The 20,081-nt window shown below is 42.5% G+C and overlaps 1 protein-coding gene across 1 annotated transcript; it reads right to left on the minus strand.

Moving 5' to 3' along the window:
* Window positions 1-12,891: 12,891 nt before the first annotated feature.
* Window positions 12,892-19,914, minus strand: LOC121604579 (cytochrome P450 4V2). Its single transcript, XM_041934139.1, has 11 exons — window positions 19,722-19,914; window positions 19,451-19,563; window positions 18,966-19,051; window positions 17,759-17,949; window positions 17,610-17,679; window positions 17,393-17,519; window positions 17,118-17,279; window positions 16,290-16,392; window positions 14,981-15,115; window positions 13,145-13,324; window positions 12,892-13,061 (listed from the first exon to the last, which is right to left on the minus strand). The coding sequence occupies exons 1-11, from the start codon at window positions 19,912-19,914 to the stop codon at window positions 12,892-12,894; spliced, it is 1,530 nt and encodes a 509-aa protein (XP_041790073.1).
* Between the last annotated feature and the right edge of the window lie 167 nt (window positions 19,915-20,081).

Raw genomic sequence — 20,081 nt, forward strand, 5'->3', positions numbered from 1 at the left:
GTGACAGCGACCCGGCAGCCGCACACTGAACGCAAACGGCGCGGGGTGTTACGTACACATGAGCGCGCTTCAAATTGAGGCGCGAATGTGTCGAACTTTCTCCTCTCGCCTTAAAGTTCGCCTTTAAAGTTTTATCTTTCAAGATTTCATTCATAGTTTCTCTTCCTGCTATTTTCTTTCTTCCCGCTGCTCTCAATGCTGCTGTTATGCCTAAATTTCCCTGACTGGGGATAAATAAAGTTTATCTTATCTTATCTTATCTTTCTCTAATTTCATTCAAAGGCGTCAGAGAATTGAAATCTGTTGCTACGCTACGCTGTCTGTCACAACAAACGAGTACAGTGATCCACAGTTATTACTGATCACTGATAGTGATATCAACTGTCCCAAGCACAGCAACAAACAGTGGACAATGGACATGTCAAAGCATGTGATAACTTTGTGTCCTTGAGTTCTACCCAACAAGGAAAAAACAGGAACCCTGCCTGACAGAAACCTAGTTTATGTACAGTAGTGTGGCATACATGCTCTGATCAACATGTTCGTTGACGTCCCCCATCAGCAGGACAATATTATTTGGCTGTGCCTTCTAGAACTAGAGCACATCACTGTTGGAAAAGTGTTTGATGGTGCGACAATGCTGTGGTTACGTTTGATTAGGTTTCGGCTCCAAAACAGCTCGATCAGGTGCAGGGAAAGATCGCGGCTTAGCTTAGAATCAGACCCAGAAGATGAAACAACATCTGCTTGTCACAGTCTGATTGTTGTTTCCTACTGGTTTGATTTTGAGCAATTTTTTCGGAATAAGTCTAATAGGGCTGAAAAGGTCAACCTAACAGTAATGATTAAAGGACAAGGCTTGCGATGCTCACTGTTTTTGTTATTGTAGACAAATCCTATGAAGAGACCGAAACTAACAATGTGTTCGAACATCTCTCAATACTTTCTGATTACCTGCTAGTTCCCATTTGTTCCTCTAGAGATGCAAATGGGTCACTTAAAGATAATGTCATTCTTAATAAAGGCTGAGTTATCTACAGCAGGAGCCGGGCAACGTAATTATTAGCACATATTTCACAAAAAGGAATAATTCATTCATTTGTTGCGGACTCGTTTTCAGCTCTTTTCTCCCGTTCAGGAAATACAGAAACACAATGCATCGAGGTAACGTGTCTGCATCCTGCAGGCTCACAAAGTGCCTGTGTAAGCTTTACTCATTGTAGCCATAAATTAACCTACTCGAACATTGTAGCTGCTGTTGCTAATTAACATGCATCAGATGATGAGTGATGAAATAATAAGAGACCCAGCATGGTGGACTCTGTGGAAGAGGACCCGCTCCCTCTGTAGCTATAAAGAGCTCATTCAAAGCTAATAAAGACACAGCAATTCTTATTTTCAGGTGATTAAACACCTGTTATATTTTCATCTTTATGTAGCATAAATTGAAAATGAGAACATCTCCATGTACAGTGTTAGAGCATCCGACCTCCTCCGTTCCTACTTTAAAACTTTGAACAATGCAGTGTTAGTGTTAAAAGTATTGTGATTAAAGTGCTACAACACTAACTGTAAACAGTGGCACCCAGCGGAAGGTGCAAAGTGTCAGGTAGATTTATCTACAGGTACAGGTGCATGTGTTTATGAGGCCCAGTGAATCATAAACAAGTCCTGTGCAGCGCAGAGGCCGACTGGGAGGGCTGTTTCTCAGCCGGGAGGGGCGATCTGAGTGCCGGCGTCTGTCTCCCCCGATGTTTTCACTGGTGTCACGTTGAATCGTGCAAGTTCCCGTTAGATCAGAAGTTCTGACGTCAGAGGAGTCAGCAGGATAATCTCAGTTATTATGTGTGAAAGCCCATCTTCGCCTAATCTTCTGCTGCAAGCATATTTATAACTGGGAGACATAATCAGTCAGATCCATGCTTGTGTGTGTGTGTGTGTGTGTGAGTGTGAGTGTGATGCAGCACTGTCCACATTCAGAATTGGTCAGGCTGTAACATCGGCAACCCCGTGGACTCACCGGCTCATGACATACATGTTGTGCAGGCATGCATACGGCCACAGAGCTTCAGTTTAAATTCCAGTCAGGACTTCAAGGTTTGGATGCAAAAACAACTTAAGGAGAGCAAAAAATAACTTTTAAAAACAGGAAAATGTTCATATACGAAGGGAATAATTGGACAGCTGCTTTAGATATTTTGTTTAATAAAAATGTTGAAAAATGTGCAGGGCTTAGAGTGGCTGAAGACATTTTTTTAATTAAAAAGCTGCACGTGATGAGACCAAACGTGTGTGAAACGTGAAAATACGTCAATAAAATAAACTGAAGGGCAAAGCAAAGTTTAATGTAATGACAAAATAATAAAGTGTCTTTAATTGAAGCGGCAGAGGGACATAAAGAGATCAAAAATCAACGCAAAAGAAATGGAAGTAAATGATGTTAACGTGTTTGAGCATGAATAAATCACATAACGTTAAGTTGTGGTTAAATGAAATTTAAAGCATGGGTGGTTCACCATGAAGCCACGCTGCAGTGCAAAGGAAGACAGATATATTTAGAAAAACAATCAAGACTGCGCTAAATTAGCGGGGTTAGATTATTTTAATGTGGTCTAACATGCATGAATTAATGTAAAATTAGTCCGAGTTTCATTTTTTAATAGTATCATGGATACAATGTGAGGCCGTATGCTGATGATAACGCCACGTTTAAAGTATGAAAGGAACCGACTGTTGTGTGCAGTGTGTTTTAACCTTAATAACAACATCAGTCGTGACAGTCTCGTCCTATTCGACCACGCTGTCTTTTCTTTTTGTGTCCCTCTCACAAGCTTGTTGTGGGTCTTCTGTTCTGCCGTCCTTTCGCAGTCATGAGTGGCATCCCATTCAGGGTTGAATTAATTCACCGCCGCCCTCTCTCTCTCTCTCTGTGGATGGCCCCATCAAGCCGAGGACAACTCCAGAGCAAGGAAGAAGGCTAAGAGGGTGTTTCGGGACGAGGCCCCGGTCTTCTTTATAATGAGTTGTGGGAGTTCAGTGGCTCCTACTTTAGACACTAGTTGAGTGAGAAGTGACATTGCAGCCACGGACGCTTTTGAAATTACAAATCTGGTCTGCAGCTGCATACAAAGACGTGGGAAATCTTTTATTTCTTTTAATTTTGTTTAATGGTTTCCAAATAGTTCACAATGTGACCAAGCAAAACAAGCTTGAAAACTACATTAATCAATATTTTTGTATTAACAGTGCATCACATGACTGTGTTCAATTTTCATTTTCAGGCATAGCAGGCAGCTGCCTTTGCTAAAAAAAAAAAAAAAAAAAGCTGCAAAAACTGATATCTACGAAGCAGCTAAAGAGTTCGAGTTCAGTTAAGACCAAAACCAAGCAAAAGGAAGAGTGAATACTGGATTCAAATCGTTCAGCTGGACCCAACATGACACCAAAGTAATGTTTATGTTTCTATTTATCTGCTAGACGTCTAAAATGGGGTCTGTTAGCGGCTAACAAATTAGCCATGTCAACTTTAACCCCTTGACGCCTGAATTTATTTAAAATTCTTATATTATATATTATATTAAAAAATAAAGTATTTGTGTTTTTGCTTTCAAATTGATCCTAAATTAAAAGGAGTTTGTTAATTTTTCTGTAGCACACACAATAGATATAAATTAAGGTATGATGCAAATTAGCGACAACAGCCACAAAATTGGCTTACAACCGTTACACTGTAACAACAACACAACGGATGTGGTTTTCACTTTGACCGGTCCAATGAGAAACCAGTGCTTGCAAACGGTTCCTAGGTGTGTGTTGAATATGCACAAACCGGCATGAGAGGAATGCATGTGCGATTCGGCTGCAATGTGGATTAAAGCGGTGTGATGCGAATTCGCGACAGTCAGCATTAAGGGGTTAAAGGAGACATTATGTCAGTGTTGTGTTTACAGCTTACAGGTTGTTTACAGTGTGGCCCAGAAATCACATAACACAGGTTTAAATTGTAAAATTATATGAAATAAGTGAAGGAAGAAGGTACATTTAGGACACCTGTGAATGGCCTGTGGATCTATTCTGCATTCTGAAAGCAAATACCTTATATAAAACACTTTATAAGGTTACAAGAGTTTTCACTTGGGTAATATGGGGTTCCCTTTCAGCTAATTATGTCTAATTTTGGTACGTTTGATTAAACCTTATTTAACCTTATTGTGCAATTAACTTTATTAACCTCGCCGGAGCGACTGTGGCTCAGGAGGCAGAGCAGGTCGTCCATTAATCACAGGCTTGGTGATTCGATCCCTGATTAGACACTGAACCCCGGGTCGGTCCCGATGGGCGGGCCGACGCCGCACATCATTGGCGTGTGTGAGTGTGTGTCTGAATGGGCGAACGAGAGGCAAGAATGGTGTCTGTTGAGATAGAAAAGCGCTGTATTTCTGTCACAAAAGAAGTTTTCACAAGGTTTGGGAGGCAGATGTTTTTTTCCATATTGTTTAGTCTGCTTACAATTAAAGTCAGTTATATCAATGAAATGATTGTAAAATTACAGTTACAACCTTTATTTGTACAACACTGAGAGCAAGGCCGGTCTTTCAGGATCCTCCTGTAATATCTACAATGTCTGTGCTGTAACATCAAATATAGCATTCCTGGCTATTCATATTCACTTTTCTAATAATATGTGGATGCGAGTCTGTGGAAGCTTATTACCAGCTTTGTTTTGCCTTTTATGGGACGGTGATTGGAGGCTGCAGAGCTGGAACGAGGCTGGAATGCAGTAATTGAAGTTTTTGTATTTATTTAGTTGGCATTTTGTTTCACGTGAAGATGAGCAGACTGCGAATTTTTCTTCATCTTAAGAAGTGAAGCACTGCTACCACTTCTTCTCCAAGTACATGTGCTTACACTTACGTACTTGCCAATACCAAGTACCAGTATGAGTACTTAATATTACCATTACCATATCCAAACACACCCTCCAAGATAGACCAGTTTGATGTCAGGCAAAGGTGCAGAGGTGATTTACAGGCTCCGACCATGAAAGATGAGTTTGAGAAGAGTTAACCTGGCAAATAAAGCCAAATATCGCACCCTGGCATCGGTAGCAGCGCCCTAATCTTAAACCCTGATAAAGATGTCTGCAAGTGGACCAATTTGAATGAATGGCGCATGAGTAATACTTGATGAGTCAAGCAGCATCAGTTAAGGTCTCTCCAATTTCGTCCACGCAAGGTGAGGATGGGTGGCGCATAACAAATATACACAAGTCTGCTTCAGTCCAAGTAAACAGGCCACATTTGCTTTCCCATCATGCACAGTTAATGTTTGGCCAAACATGGCTGCCAGAATAAATATTCCACGGCAGTTTTGGTTGTTTGGTCAGGCAGTCACATGTCGTCCCGTGTCCCTTCCTGTTACATGTGAGGTTTTACTTACCCAACGTATCCTGTCAAATAAGGGCAAGAGAGGCTGAATTGATGCTATGAGTGTGGAGTAAGTAATACCATTTCATTATTGCATTGCTGAGTTCACGCAAACAGGACAGAACCTTTCCAAAGTCCGGCACAGAGCGTAAATATGTGAGCTCAACAGACAGTGAAATAGAAGAAGTGTAACATGGAAGACGTTTATTCTAATTCAAGCTCTGTGATGAAAGGAAAACAAATCGCTTGGCAGGAAAACACAGCGGGACCCCGGAGCTTCGGCTTTAACATCCATCTTTGGAGAACAAGTTGAAGGAAAGAGGAGTGGAGTTTTTCTTTGAGATGCTTGACTGGTCACTTAGAGTCTTCATCATATATGGAGCTGGAGCCGCGAAGGATTCAGGGCTGCTTTAACCTCGCCGAGCCTTGAACCCCGGCCCTGTAGTGTGCGTCAGGCCCAGCGAATGATTATTCCACTTTGGTTCTCCTAACACACTCTGCATGTCCATTCTGCATGCAGTCCGTCTCTATCTTTGGCTCTTTTCTTTGTGCCCGCTGGGACCCCCGGGGAGTCACGGAGGAGTCAGTCATGGAGAGCGTAATAAGGTGCAGACTTTGAGAAGCATGTGAAGCCCTTCACTTCCTCTCGGCCTGTCTGGGTTTCTCTTCCACCACAGGCGGGAGAACTTGCACAGAGGTCAGATGGCCCCTGCGTTCGTCCTGTTCTGTATTCAAGCTGCATGGCCGGTTTGATTGATCGCTATACCGACTGAGCTTTTGGAGCAATACTGGGACGACATTTTTAACTGATTTTGAGAGTTAGATCGTTTGCACACCTCCAGTTCGTTTGCTCTCTCCTCCTAGAACTCCTGCTGTTTCTTCAGTACTCCTCGAGTACCACATGAGTAGTACTCCAGTGTACTTGAAGTGTACATAGTTGCTAAATTTGCTCAACATTTTACAAACTTTAAGTCCACCAGTGAAAATCAGGATTCATGAGCATCCAAAAACACACTTGCAGTACAATTGTATTATACAACCAATGTGTTTAAAATATGCTGAAATATACTTAAAATGAAGTGAAATAAAATACACTTTAATTAAGCTGCTAATAGTATTTTATAAAGGACTTCAAAATAAGTATAATTTCATAAGTACACTTTATTATTATGAAAAGTATTTGTTATTTACTACATATTTTAAGAGTACATAAGTACAATTTATAATACACTTACAATAAAGTGCACAATACTTTGAAATGCCACCTTAAGTATTGCAGAATTAGTATATTTAGTACATTTAAGTATAACGAATGACGCCTAGTTAGAAGTACACTTTTTAAAAGTATGTCAGATATGCTTTAAATTAAGCACAAAAATATCTATATACTTAAATGATATTTGGAATAGACTGAAGTAAAGTTGCAGTAATGTTGAACAACAGGAGCAGGTTTGGTCAGTCCTTGATGTGGCGTCAACTGACCCAATGCAGACAAAAACACACACATATAAACACACTTCAGCCTGCCTTCAGAGGCACAGTGGAACAGGATGATATACGAGCTCATAAAAACGGGAAGAAAAAAGTGAAAGCGGCACTTATTTGACATTCAGTTGCTCAAACGTCGTGATCCGTCTTTGGATTTCTCATCAGCAGCTTGGACAAATTGTTTTGACCCCAATCCAACACCTCTGTTTACCTGCGGCTGCTTATATCCAACACCTAACACGAAGCATGTCCAGAAACCCTCCTGATTAATGAGAAGTGAATATAGGAAGATTATTTTGGAGTCAAGGTACAAGAGGGACTCAGCGCCGACACTATGCAGAGCTGTGGCTGCTTTTCAAGTCTTACACCACTGTAGTAAAATTGGAGCCATGACCCACATTTCAAACAATTTAGCTGTGAGATTAAGTATTGGTGTACTTCAAAGGAAGTGAAGAATGCGTGGCCTCGCCGCCTTGAGCAATGTGCACCCGTCCACCTCAAAGTTGACAGTTAACCGGCTCACATGTTTCTAAGGCAACAGTGGAGATGGCTGGCAGATGGGTTTATTTTAGCCTAAATAAATCCCTTCATTGCTGTGACTGCGATAGCTGATAGTTCTGCTCGACGGATTATCTGGTTTGAGTGATCATCGCGACTCGCTGATGCTCGTTTTCAATTTGCCCTTCCTTCAGACTTCTGCTCTCACACTTTCGCTCAGCCTGATGGCTCATTCGCTTCCCCTCCATCTAATCTCAGCCACTTCCTGTCCACCTCTTCGCTCTGTCCGTCCACATCTCCTCGCCACTGATCGGGGCTTGGCCTGGGCATGGGAATGGGGGCATTCGATTGGCCTGCACACGGGCTGGATCCAGGCTGAAGGAGACGGGAGAGCAAAAGGCAGAGAAGCGAGTGGGTGGTTCGAGCGTGAGCGCTGGGTGTGTGTTTTTGCGTGTTCGTGCGCGCATGCATGTGTGCAGGAGAGTGACTGAGAGCAACCAATAGAGATAGCGGCGTGTCGTGGAGCTCCAGCATGGTGCTCAGTCGGATGCAGGGATACTGTCGCATCCTATCCTCCTCAACACCGGTCTCTGTGCTCTGCGGGCCGCTGAGCTCTATAAGACATCACAGAGATGTAGATGTGCTGTAAATGCTACATCACCCCAGCAACACCTTCTCCCAGTGTGCTGAGGCAGCTGCAGCAGCTGAGCTCTTCTGTACTCTCTTGATCTTAACGGGTCATTAAAAGGGATTTGACTACAGTTTTAAACGAGTGGTTTGCAACTCTTACATGATGATTGTAGGAATATTTATGGTAACGTGTACCACTGGACTTTACAGCACAACAAAAACTGTGACTAATATAACCAAGAAACTTCCTTTTTTTTCTTTTCAACATTAATTGTGGCTTGATTATTCTTGTTAGTACAGTAACATAGTGGATTATTTTCAGTTTTAAAGGATAAGTGTGTGTTTTCAACAAATCCCATTAAAAGACTGGCTTTGTGTGTTCAAAGCAACACATAATTCAGATCACCCGACATATTTTTGATGGACATAATTTCTTTCAAACCAGTTGATAGCGAACGGTGGATTTGAAGAGCGCCCTCTGCTGGACCACAACGCAAACTAGTGCAAAATTTGACTTCATTACAGTTCGAACATTTGATTTTTGTCCAGCCTGACTTGTCAGTCGGTTCAATGCATGATTGTTTTTTTTTGTTTGTTTGTTTGTTTTTTGGGCTTTCAACAATAGTTAAAATGTAGAAAATCACCTTCCCTTTCCTCTCATTTCCCATTTGATCTTTTAAATTAACTTCTGGGTAAAGGTATCCAGTCAAACCAACCACCTGCTAACTCATGGCAAACATATGAGAGAAGCATCCTAGAGTGCGTGTTTGCCCACATTACTGAACATGAAACCAAATTCTTACGAGTTAACTCTGTGTAGCTGTTTTCTAAACTTGAGAAAATCCACAGGACTTTCGAGCTACTCGTCAATCCAGGTCTGCTACCTCAAGAAGACATGAATTCGTTGAGACGTGCAGCCATGTGCAAATGACAGCCAGTGGCATGCTTTGCTCTCACTATCTGTGGAGATGGAAATGTCGTATGTAAATCGGTCACGGTTTTGAGTGTGATTTTGGAAATGAGATAATCTGAATCGTGAATTACAGAGACAGCGTTGGGCACGTGTTAATTACCCATTTTTTAAAGGGACATTGCACATTTCTCATGTGTCATTCAAGTGTCAGAACAGTGAAAATCTGAGAGTCACAGGCTATAAACTGTGCACATGCTGAATGCAGCTGTCACTCACATCACCATGAGGCTGCCAGGCACTGAGATGGAAAAAACACTGTAGATACATTCTGCTGTTTGTGCTGTTCCTCCACCCCCCCGCACTCACTGTCTGACACACACACACACACACACACACACACACACACACGCACACACACACACACACACACACACTGTACACAGCCAACTCCTGCTGATCCGCTCCTTGCACACATTTAGAAAAGCATGCACTGCTGCCTCTCTCTGGACATGACTGTGAACTGCGCCTTATTTAAAAGCAGGACAGTTTAATGACGGTAATTTCAGAGTCGATTGCTACTCACTCGCTTGTATTTCAAGACCTTATTTGTGTCTTTGAGCAGGTGGTTTATTTCTTCCTCTGTGGAGTCTCAATATTTCATAATCCGTTCGACAAAATTTCAATTTTGAAAGTGAAATGGGAAATCTATCATCATTTTGCACCTCAAAGTGGTTTCATTTCATTTCATCACAGAGCCCGGGGGGATGTGTGTCTCGGGTGAAACTCGTTGACAGTAAAGTCTGATTGAAGCCTTTCAAGTTTTTATTATTATTTCACACGTGTGTCTTAAAGGAGTACAACACAGGATATTTTCTGCAAAAAAAAAAAAAAAAAGGCAATAGTGCTGAGCATATAGGAAACACTAAAATGACAGAAATCTGTTAGAATTGCAACATCCAGGGCAGAGGGTCCCAGACTTTTTGGCTTGTGCCTCCTCCAAAGGGAGCAGTGCCTGTAGTTGCAACTCCTTGTCACATTGAGTATGTGCAGAGCCGTAACTACACCGAGGTCATGGCCTCGGTATTTCTTTCCTGGGAATATGAACCTGAAGTGCAGTTTACATTTTAGAATTTAACAGTTATATATAGAGGGTTTTTTTAAGGCAGACATAAACATCCTTTAGACTCAGTGAAAAATGAAGGAAAGCATCAGCAGCTTTTATCCCATCATGTGGAGAAACAACAAAATGAATTCATTTAAAAACATGGGTGAAAAAAGCATTGGGAAAATACCCAACTTCAGAGAAATCTGTGCATCATTTTAAGGTCTCAAAGTTATCTGGGGGTCATTTTCAAAACAGAGAGCAGCTTTACAGTTTTTCTTTATATGGCCACAGAGGATTACACAAAAATAAAGCAAAGATTACAGTAAAATTGTTAAAAATTAATGTTGTATGACAATAATATGTGTGTTTTTTTTATTTTTTTCCTACCCTGTTAATCATCTCATGACCCCTCAGGTTTATCTCGTGACGTCCTGACCACCAGGTTGGGAATCAGTGCTCCAGTTTTGGAATCTGAAACTGCCCTCAGACTTTGAACAGGTTGCTGTCAGCACTCCTGCTAAATCTGCACTAAGAAGAGTGTCAAAAATGCCACGTTAAGCAGTTTTCTTCATGTATTAGTGGTCTGTCTTCCTGGTTTGGCTTTAGAACTGATACTACTGTGCAGATGGAGCTCTCAGTTGTGCTGCAAATACTGAAATGTTATTAAAAATGGTTGCATAACTGCAATGCACAGTGAAATAAAACCGGCAGGCATGGTGGAGGTGAAGGACTTTCAGCAGGCTAATGGGGTCAGTCCTGTGCACCCTCAGCTTTTTCCATTTCGAGTTGTTTTTTTAGCAAAAAAAAAAACAAACAAACCGTCAAAAATGGCATGCCGAGTAAAGAGGAGCTCTGCCAGTGAAGGCATCAGCACTGGCAAACTGTGTTAAAACACAAGAATAATAGCAAAATGGCATAATGTCATTGTTGTGGATATTCAGCTAACACAGGAAATCAAATTCAGGTGCAAAATAAATGCTTCACGATTAGAAACTACCTTCACAGACGAGTTATGTCTGGAAAATGTATCTCATGTAATCCACCTACTGCGGCTGAGCAAAAGCTCCTTTATCCGAGCCATTTAATAGAAATCCTCAGATAAATGAACTCTTCCTGCTTCATTTGGAGCTCGGGCGCCCCAGCTCTATCCAGCCATTGATTGTGCTCAATAATTCAAATTATAGCATCGAAAAAGAGCATGCAATTCATCATCAGTCATGTCATTTTGGTGTTAGGCAATGACCCTTGCAGACATGCCAGCTAAATCATCTTCTGACATTATGGATGGGGTCATTTGTTACTGTGTCATGCTATGATTACTACTTTGTTACAATGGATCCTTCTGACCTCAATATGGTCCAGGGAGTAAAGAGCTTTGCTCATAATAATCAGGAACCTGAATGCATTCTCATAAGTGTTCCAGTCCCAAGGGTGATGAGAGGTCAGGCGTTTCACCAAAAAGGTTCCCAGAGGTCCTGATTTGATCATTTGATCATGATCATGAAGTTTTTTTCCTTTAACAACTGCTGAAATGGCAGAAAGGATGCAGAATTTTAGACTTGCATTAAAGGTGCATTCCACTATCAGGCGTAACGGGCTGTATGATGTGTTTTGTGGATCTGGAGGAGAAAATAACCCTGATGATGTCAGAGTGATGTCATCAGGGTTGGCTTGGATTGATCTGGAGGTGTCAATCAAGTCTGTGGTTAAAAGATGTGGGTGTTAACCAAGCAGAGTGGGGTCTACTGAGAACTGCATCATGGGAAATGTAGGATCCAGTGCTTTTCGAGTTTGGCCCATTCTAGAGAGTAAAAGTGAAGACATCTTGACATCTGCAGCATCTCTTTTTTTTAATTTGTCACTCTCAACTGATTGGAACAGCAACACTTCACTTAATCACAGGAGAATCCGTTGAAGCATGTTTTTATATTAACACTGAATCCAATGGATTTATGAGAAATGAGACCATCTACCAGACATGCAGCAATAAACAAACTTCGGGAGATGCTCTGTGGGGTCATTCAGGGGGAAAACTGCAGCTCCGGGTTTGAAAATTACCATTCAGAGGACATTCTGCACAAATGAAAGGCTTATCTTTGTTTTGCTGTTTGTAAATGTAATGAATATGTAAACGTGTTTTTCTTATTGAACCTTGTTCTGCAACTCTGGGTTCAAGGATTCAGGCATTTCATTACCAGCTAATACCACAAGTCTCATTTTTATCATATGTCATACACTACAGGATCTGTTTCCTGTAGAACTGTGGCTATTAACACACAAAACGAACAGAAATGGCACGAAAAAGGACGTAAAACAGATTGTATCTGAATGGTTTCAACACACAATTCTTAGAAAGCATGTGAGGAAACGAATGGCAGTGACTGACAGCAGTGGCAGCATTTATCCCAGTTCCATCCAGTTAATGATCAACAGTGTGTTGCAAAATGACCAGCTGATTATTTTACTCTGCACAAGCCGTTTTTATGAAGCGTAATTATTGCATGTTATTTGTTTTTAGTACTTTTGTCATTTTTGAGTTAAATCATTCTTGAGGCACAGAAATAGCGAAGAGTTGTTGATACGCAGAGCCAGAATATGCAGATGTTTCTCTAAGACTAACAACGCAAAAAAGAAATCTCAGTTTATTTTTGTAAGGCTTACTTTCTGTAATTATGATGTCTATGATGATGAGAACATTTCTAAGTCTAAACACCGAGGTCACCACTGTCCCTGACCTCTCGAGGGGTATTTCGAAAACCTCGCAGTGGCCGCCACCATTACAGCAGGGAAGGACGTGCCGTGGACCACAGGCAGGTCCGCCGGAGCAGGTGCTAGTTTGATGGATTCCTCTTTTCCACTTTGATCCAGATGCCGTTCTCGGGTCGCAGGATGAGCTCTCCCACTGGCCGCAGATCTTCACGTGTCTGACAAGCTTCCACATTGAAGCTACGCAGAACTGAGCCCAGGATCACCTTTTCCTCCATCAGGGCGAATCGCTGACCTGAGGAGCATTACGCACACATCAGCGGCAGTTCCGGGTGTGAAAGTGCGAAACAGCAGGAGCGAAACCCGTCCTGCTCTTACCGATGCAGTTGCGGAGTCCAGCAGAGAAGGGGAGGTACGCATATGGAGGCCTTCCCACCGAATTCTCAGGCAGGAAGCGCTCAGGCCTGAACTCCTCGGGCTCAGGGAAGTACCGCGGGTCACGGTGGAGAGCGTAGGTGATGATGATGGCGTTGACACCTTTGGGAACCTTGAAACCATCTACGGGAACAAAAAAGAACTTGAATGTAAGAGCCTCAGCTTCAGCCAATACCAGTCATGACAGACAGGTGAGCACTTTTCAAAGCAGATGTTTCAAAGTGCTTTACAGCACAGTAAAAGCAAGACAAGTGAAGTCATAAAACGGACAATAAAAGGGCTGTTAATCACGAGCAGCACAACAATTATCAGCCACAATATGGTGGTAAACTCATAAAATAATAAACGAATGAAAGCAAACAGGCTTGTACGTATATTGAGACACACATACTCTGCACACACGCCTCACCACGGGCCTGCGCACAAATGTACGTGCACATTATGGAAATGCCATCCTAAAGAAGTGTTTATTTCAAAGGGGAGGTTTTAAAACAGGAAGTGCATTCCAGAGTTTGGGAGCCCTGACAGCGAAAGCCCGATTTCCCTCTGGTCATTAAATCAGACCTGGGAAAAGCAAAAAGCAGCTGATTCGCTGATCTGAGGTCGCGCTCGGGCTCCAAGCTGTGCCTCAAAAGTGAATTATAAAAATCTTAAATCAATTTTAAAATGTAGAGGCAGCCAGTGCTACGCTATGATAGGTGTGACAGGTGTGCCGTGCTTCCTTTTGTTAGTGATTTATAAGCCTGGACGCAGAGTTCTGAACCAGTTGTAGCTGTGAAAGTTGCTTCTGACCAAGACAAGAATACGAGTCGTCAAAATAAAGGCATGTAAGACCTTCTGCACAACACTGGAGGACGGAAATCATTTCATTTAACTGCAGGAAACGTGCTTGAATGGCTTCAGCTGTAAAAAGAAAAAAAAGCAGGCTGCCTCATTTTTGTAGCATGACCTGAGATAACATTGCGAAAGCTTAATTATTTGCCGAGGTCTGGGGAAAAGGTGACATCACTTAAACAAAGTCCAGTGGGCAAGTGGTCCAAGGCATGAGATCAAAGAGCTCGACACAGCTCGAACGTCATTACTGAGCGCGCTCAGAGCCAGAACTAAGAGAATCAAACCCTGTAATATACCTGAACTTTCGAAATTTCGACTTTTGATGTGCGAGAAGCAAAATGAGACAGATGCCCTCAAAAATAGGGAAAAAAGAGCGACAAGCCCACTTTCACAGGTACATTTACTAAGGTATCATTTTTATAGTCAATGTTAATTTTTATGCACGTCTTTTAACTCCAAATTGCTATCAGCTGCAATGTCTTACAAAAGCACGGTGTGTATGCTAACACTGGTTTGAGCAGAGCTGGCTCTGATTTGACTGGTGTGGAGCCACATTTCAGGTGTCTTTGCTTCACATTTTATTTCTAGGATGTTAATTCCTTTTGTTTAGTCCCACATCGGCTGTGCTACTTTTTAATCAAAGAAGAACAGCTTTAGCCTGCTTTCGCTCTTTTTACCACACAGACTGATTATTTACACATGCAATGCAGACAGGCCCTGTTTTATTTTATTCATCTGAAGAAACTGTGTGAAAACTGGAGAAGAGGTGGATGCAACAACAGCGTACAATAAATGTTACGTGAGAAAGAAAACCATTTTTCAAATGACAATAATAGGGGAAGGCTGGCTTCCCTTGGCTTCCTATAAAAAATACCACTGCCTCGGGGGATTTGCACTCGACAAATGAATGTTTCATTCAAGTGTCATCATTCATCTGTAACTCACTGATATGGCAGTCTTCACCGAGGCTGCGGGCGAAGAAGGGCACAGAGGGAAACAGTCGCAGGGCCTCTTTGATCACGCACTCCAGGTATTTGAGCTTCTTCAGGTCCTCTGTGGTAAAGGGCCGGTTCGATGTACCTGAGCACATTAGACAGGAAACACTGTTTTCAGCGCTCAGCTCGGCGGCACGGGATACACATAGACACAACAGCCTGGAAACTACGTGTCAGATGGCTGTGAATACGTTTCCAGCTGTTTCTTCTTCTTCACTTCTATACAACAGCTGTCAGACTGTTCAACTGCAGCATCATTTAACAAAGCACGGTGGTAATGTTGTTTCACATCACAAACCTACTGTTTGCACTACTCTCTTATTTATATACTAATATCATTACATCTGTGCAACCTGCAACTATGCAATATATATCTATACATATATATATAGATATAATTTTTACTGTGCTATAAACCAAGGACACTGTATTTTTGCCAATATTTATTTTTATACTCTTTGTATATAATGTATGTATATATTTTCTATATCTGTTTAAGTCAGTGGTTCTCAACTTTTTCCCTTTAGTGATCCCTTTTCTATCATTGATTGGAGTGACTAGCCCTGCATAAGTGACATATTTTATGGATATTCCAGCTCTGTGGATTGAGCTTGTGTTCAGGTCTTCACCGTGAGATTTAATTTTAAGTTAATTTCTTAAATAACAATTTGTTTAGTGTTCTTCACAGAGATGAATGAAATGCTGAGATATAAGCCTACAGTAGATTTTTTTTTTTTTAAAGGTTTCTTGCACCTCTTAAAATCAAGAAGGCCTAACAACCCCATGAGGGGCTTTGGTGACCCCTAGTGGGGCTTAGGACCCCAGTCATTTTTACAGCATAAGCATTTGTGGACAAATAAATTCCTACCTATAAACAATAAATCAACACTTATTGTCAACAAATGGATGCTTCTGTGCTTGAGGACAAATCTATTCTCAATTCCTCAAACTGGTGCAAGTTGTTCTGTTATTACTGCCGGGCCATCTCGCTTACGTCATGGAAAAAAAAATGCATGGAGGCCGCTGTAAAGCCACACAGCAAGGAAAATAATTCAATTACTCCCTCTGTGTTTTGGCAAGGATTTTCACAGCTATTATCCCCCTATAAGCTCCTCTCGACTTGTGAAGAACAAACGAATCCGAGCAAAGATGAGTCAAAAGGCCTTTGGGCGGGAAAATAAATGATGTCATGAAAGTGAGAAGGTGTGCGGCGACGGGGGTGGCGGGGGCGACGGGGGATGAGGGCATGTTGCTGTTACCAAACACCTCCTGGAGCTCTTGTTGAACTTTGCTGTGCGCCTCAGGGTGGGAGCCCAGCAGATGCAGGACCCAGTTCATAGAGGCTGCAGTAGTATCATGTCCCTGCAGAATGAGGCAGTTTAACAGAGAGCAACAACAACAACACATCATTTTATGGCTTTAAAGCTGCATTCATTTTCCTTTCCTCTCTCTCTTTTGCCAGCAGAATAACAGTGAATTTTCCCTTATATTCACTCTGCATGTGTCTAGCTCTGTTTTGGTCTCCACCAGCTCCTGAGGGAAATACCTGGCTCCTTAGCTGCCAAACGCTCCACTCTGTCCTCCAGCTAATCATTAACGTCGCTGCCTGCCGGCGCTGGGCAACCAGCCTCAGAGTATCAGCTGTAAAGCAGCAGTAGACTGCAGAGCTGAGCAGTGGTGGACGTATTCAGATCCTTCACTTAAGTTAAAGTACTAATACCACGCTGAGAAAATACTCCACTTCAAGTAAAAATCCTCAATTCAAACCCTGCTGTGCAGTAAAATAGTCCCTCTCAGTGTTTTATTATTATATGTGATTAATATTAGTGCTTAATCTACACTAATGCATCATCTTCTATAAGATCATCACATGTTCGCAGCGTTTGAAGACACTTAACTGGGCAGGAAGGGTATGAAAAAACTGTGATCTGAAAACTAGCTTGTAACTAAAGCTGCCTAGAGGAGTAAATGTACTTAGTTACATCCCACCAGTCACCACAAGCAGCACACTTCTCCGCACAAACTGCCATTTGATCCATTGCTAACATGAGTGTTTTGTCACTGTGAGCTGTATCCAAACCACCAACCCTAAACATAAAGGTGTCCACTTCCTCCTGAATGTCCTGGTGGCTCATCCTGCTGCCGTCCTCGTATGTGGTATTCAGAAGCATGTCCAGGAAGGCCTGCCTTTTCCTCGTGCCCTGGTCAGAGTCGCTGTCTGAGGTGCTCTCTGCTCTTTCGTGTATCACCTGAGATGAAATGGCGGCTCTGGTTACGGCTGAATGTTGCCTCTTCGGCGTCGTCTCGAGTTAATGAACGCAGATGGAGCGCTGGCTTCCACACCACCGGCGCCATCACTCACCTTGTACGTGAAGGAGTGGAGGATCTTGAGCGTCTTTTCATGCTCCCAGCCCTCGCCGAAGCACTTGTACACAAAGTCAGGCCAGAACCAGGGCGTCCTCTGTCTGCGGCTGATAATGTCACTCATCCTAAGGGCGAAGACAAAAACATCAAATTATTGATCAGATAATTATTCCCTGATTGTTTTTGTGATAGAGAAAAAAATGCAAAGAACTCACTTGTACACACTCCGAACATACTCGGAGTCAGAATTACTCTGGGCGTAAATTTTCTTTCCCATTGCAGTTTCTGAAAGGACAAATTTTCAGACGTAACTTTCACAAGGATAAACCGAGGTTGAACACAGGTGGTGCACGATGGCGCTCACCGCAGATGATGTCCAGGGCACACAGGGTGATGTGGCTGAAGCAGTTGAAGGGGCCCTTCCCCGCCTGCTTCTCCAGCTTCTCCACCAGGATCTCGGCCTGCTCGTTCATCACCTCCAAGAAGTCCGTCAGGATGGAGAAGTGGAAGGTGGGAGTCAACATCTTCCTCCTCTGACGCCATTTAGGCCCAGTGCTGACCAAAGGAAGAAGACAGACAGGGTTTGAGGCTGAGAGAGTAAACCGACCACAGAAGAAGAACTTTTAGTTTACTACAATTAGCCATCATCAACTCAATATTTAGATTTTCTCTTTGACATGTTTCTGGTAAATAATAATAATGGTCAATCACTTTGGGTGCATGATAAACAGATTAGCATGAAAACCTCTGGCCTTTCCCCCGTCTCCACCATCAGGTCAGTATTTCTGGGATGATAAAATCTAAGCTTGTGGGTCTTTCTCACTGCGCCACCTTCAGGTTAAATTAAGAACTGAAAAGCCTGTTAATCAACCACATTGATTTTGGTGACCCCTTGACCTTTTTCACACTCTCAGGCCAAAATTTGACAACATAATTAACTCTTTATACTGAAACTCCCATAGAAACTCTCTATATTTTGCTGCTTAGACGCTACAGTGCACAGACTCTACAGTTACTGGGACAAATTGATGTTTCCAAAGTGTTCCTGAGTCCACTCCACGCAGCAACATCCATTATCCAATCATGTGTTCACAAAGTGGTGAACCTCGCTCCATCCTCGCTTGTGAACGACTGAGCCTTTCCAGGAAGCTCCTTTCATATCCAATCATGATGCTATCACCTGTTACCAATCAACCTGTTTACCTGTGGAATGATCCAAACAGGTGTTTTTGGAGCGTTCCACAACTTTCCCAGTCTTTAGTTGCTCCTGTCCAAACTTGTTTGAAACATGTTGCTGCATCAAATTCATAATAAGCAGATATTCTATTTAAAATCAATGAAGCTGATGAGGTCAAACATTAAAGATATTGTCTTTGTGCTGTTTTCAGTTGAGTATATGTCAAGAAGGATTAGCTAATGATCACATTCTGTTTTATTTATGTTTCAACAAAGCGTCCCATCTTTTTTACAGTTGGGCTCGTATTATCTTTAATCGTTTATTTCATCATCATGTTTGGTTTTGTTTTTTTCAAACTCACAGCTGCCTGACTATGTGTTTGAGCCACAGGTACCTGGTAAGAAGGCCAGTTCCAAGCCAAGGGTGGAGGAAGTCGTATGCAAAGGCTTTTTTCATATGAACGGGGTTGTTGAGGACTGTCTACTGAAAAAAAAGCAAAAATGGAAGAAAGAGCGACCGGTCAAATGGCAGAGCTGAGAGCTGGAGCGGTGAGCACACGCAGAGGTTACAGCGGCTGCAGCCTGAGCATCAGCAGTGGGTGTAAAAGTGCAATGTCATCCTAAACAGACTGTGCTGTTACACACGGAATAACAAGTTCTGCTTGGCCTGTTTGACAGTGCTTCAGTATTTGGGTGAGATGGTCATGCCTGTAATTACTTGACATGAAAGACGTTTTACTGCTGCTCAGTTGCTGAGATGACTTGTTGCATCACAGATATATTTACAAGATAAGACATGTGGACACTGACGAGTCACGCCCATCGTGCTGCATGCATGCAGTATTTGGTGGTGTAAATGTGGAGCTGTCAGTCACGATACCTCAACAGTTTCAGCATGAAACAGAATCAGACATGGGACTGGTCCAACCCAGAGTTTAAGCAGCGGTGCGTCACAGAACTCCCGAGTATAATCCTCAATTTGACGAAAGAAATCTGAAACGCAGATTTAAAAAAATAAATCTAATGGAGCATTAAGTCAGCAGTTACATCACCAGTTATGTCAGTCAAATGAAATTTCTGTTGAGCGCCTAATGGCCTGTGCCTTGACATACATCAGCCTCCTGCAGCAGCACACTGGTTGCTTTTCTTACCTCCTGCGTTGGTTTTGAACTGCAGTGCATTTCCAATGAAGAGATACGATCCTTCGATCCCTGGAATGGGCCTCATCTCAAACCATTTATGCAGGTAGCTGCTGAGCAGCTTGAAGGTGATGTAGCTCAGAGCAGCAATGAAGATGCTCACTCCAAGTAGCGGCATGGTGTAGCTACCAAGTAAAACTGCCATCTTTTCTATTGTGTGTACGTAGAGTGCATGTGTGTGTTCCGGCAGCAGTACCAGGCTGTCCTCCTGTGCCTCCACTATCAACCTGCGACGTGTCTTCTCTGCTTTTGCCCCTCCTTTTCTCTGCAGTCAATCCCCTGACAGTTCACTGGGCTACAGGGGCCCGCTGC

This window comes from Chelmon rostratus, chromosome 3, assembly GCF_017976325.1.
Source record: "Chelmon rostratus isolate fCheRos1 chromosome 3, fCheRos1.pri, whole genome shotgun sequence".
Classification (NCBI taxonomy): domain Eukaryota; kingdom Metazoa; phylum Chordata; class Actinopteri; order Chaetodontiformes; family Chaetodontidae; genus Chelmon; species Chelmon rostratus.

Bases quoted from the DNA above. Each gene is read 5' to 3' on its own strand.
- LOC121604579 (XM_041934139.1), bottom strand. From the start codon at position 19,914: ATGGCAGTTTTACTTGGTAGCTACACCATGCCGCTACTTGGAGTGAGC. The intron at 17,280-17,392 runs GTGAGTGATGGC...ATTTCATCTCAG, and splicing joins TCCACTCCTTCACGTACAAG to GTGATACACGAAAGAGCAGA. The intron at 13,062-13,144 runs GTAAGAGCAGGA...AATGCTCCTCAG, and splicing joins TGGACTCCGCAACTGCATCG to GTCAGCGATTCGCCCTGATG.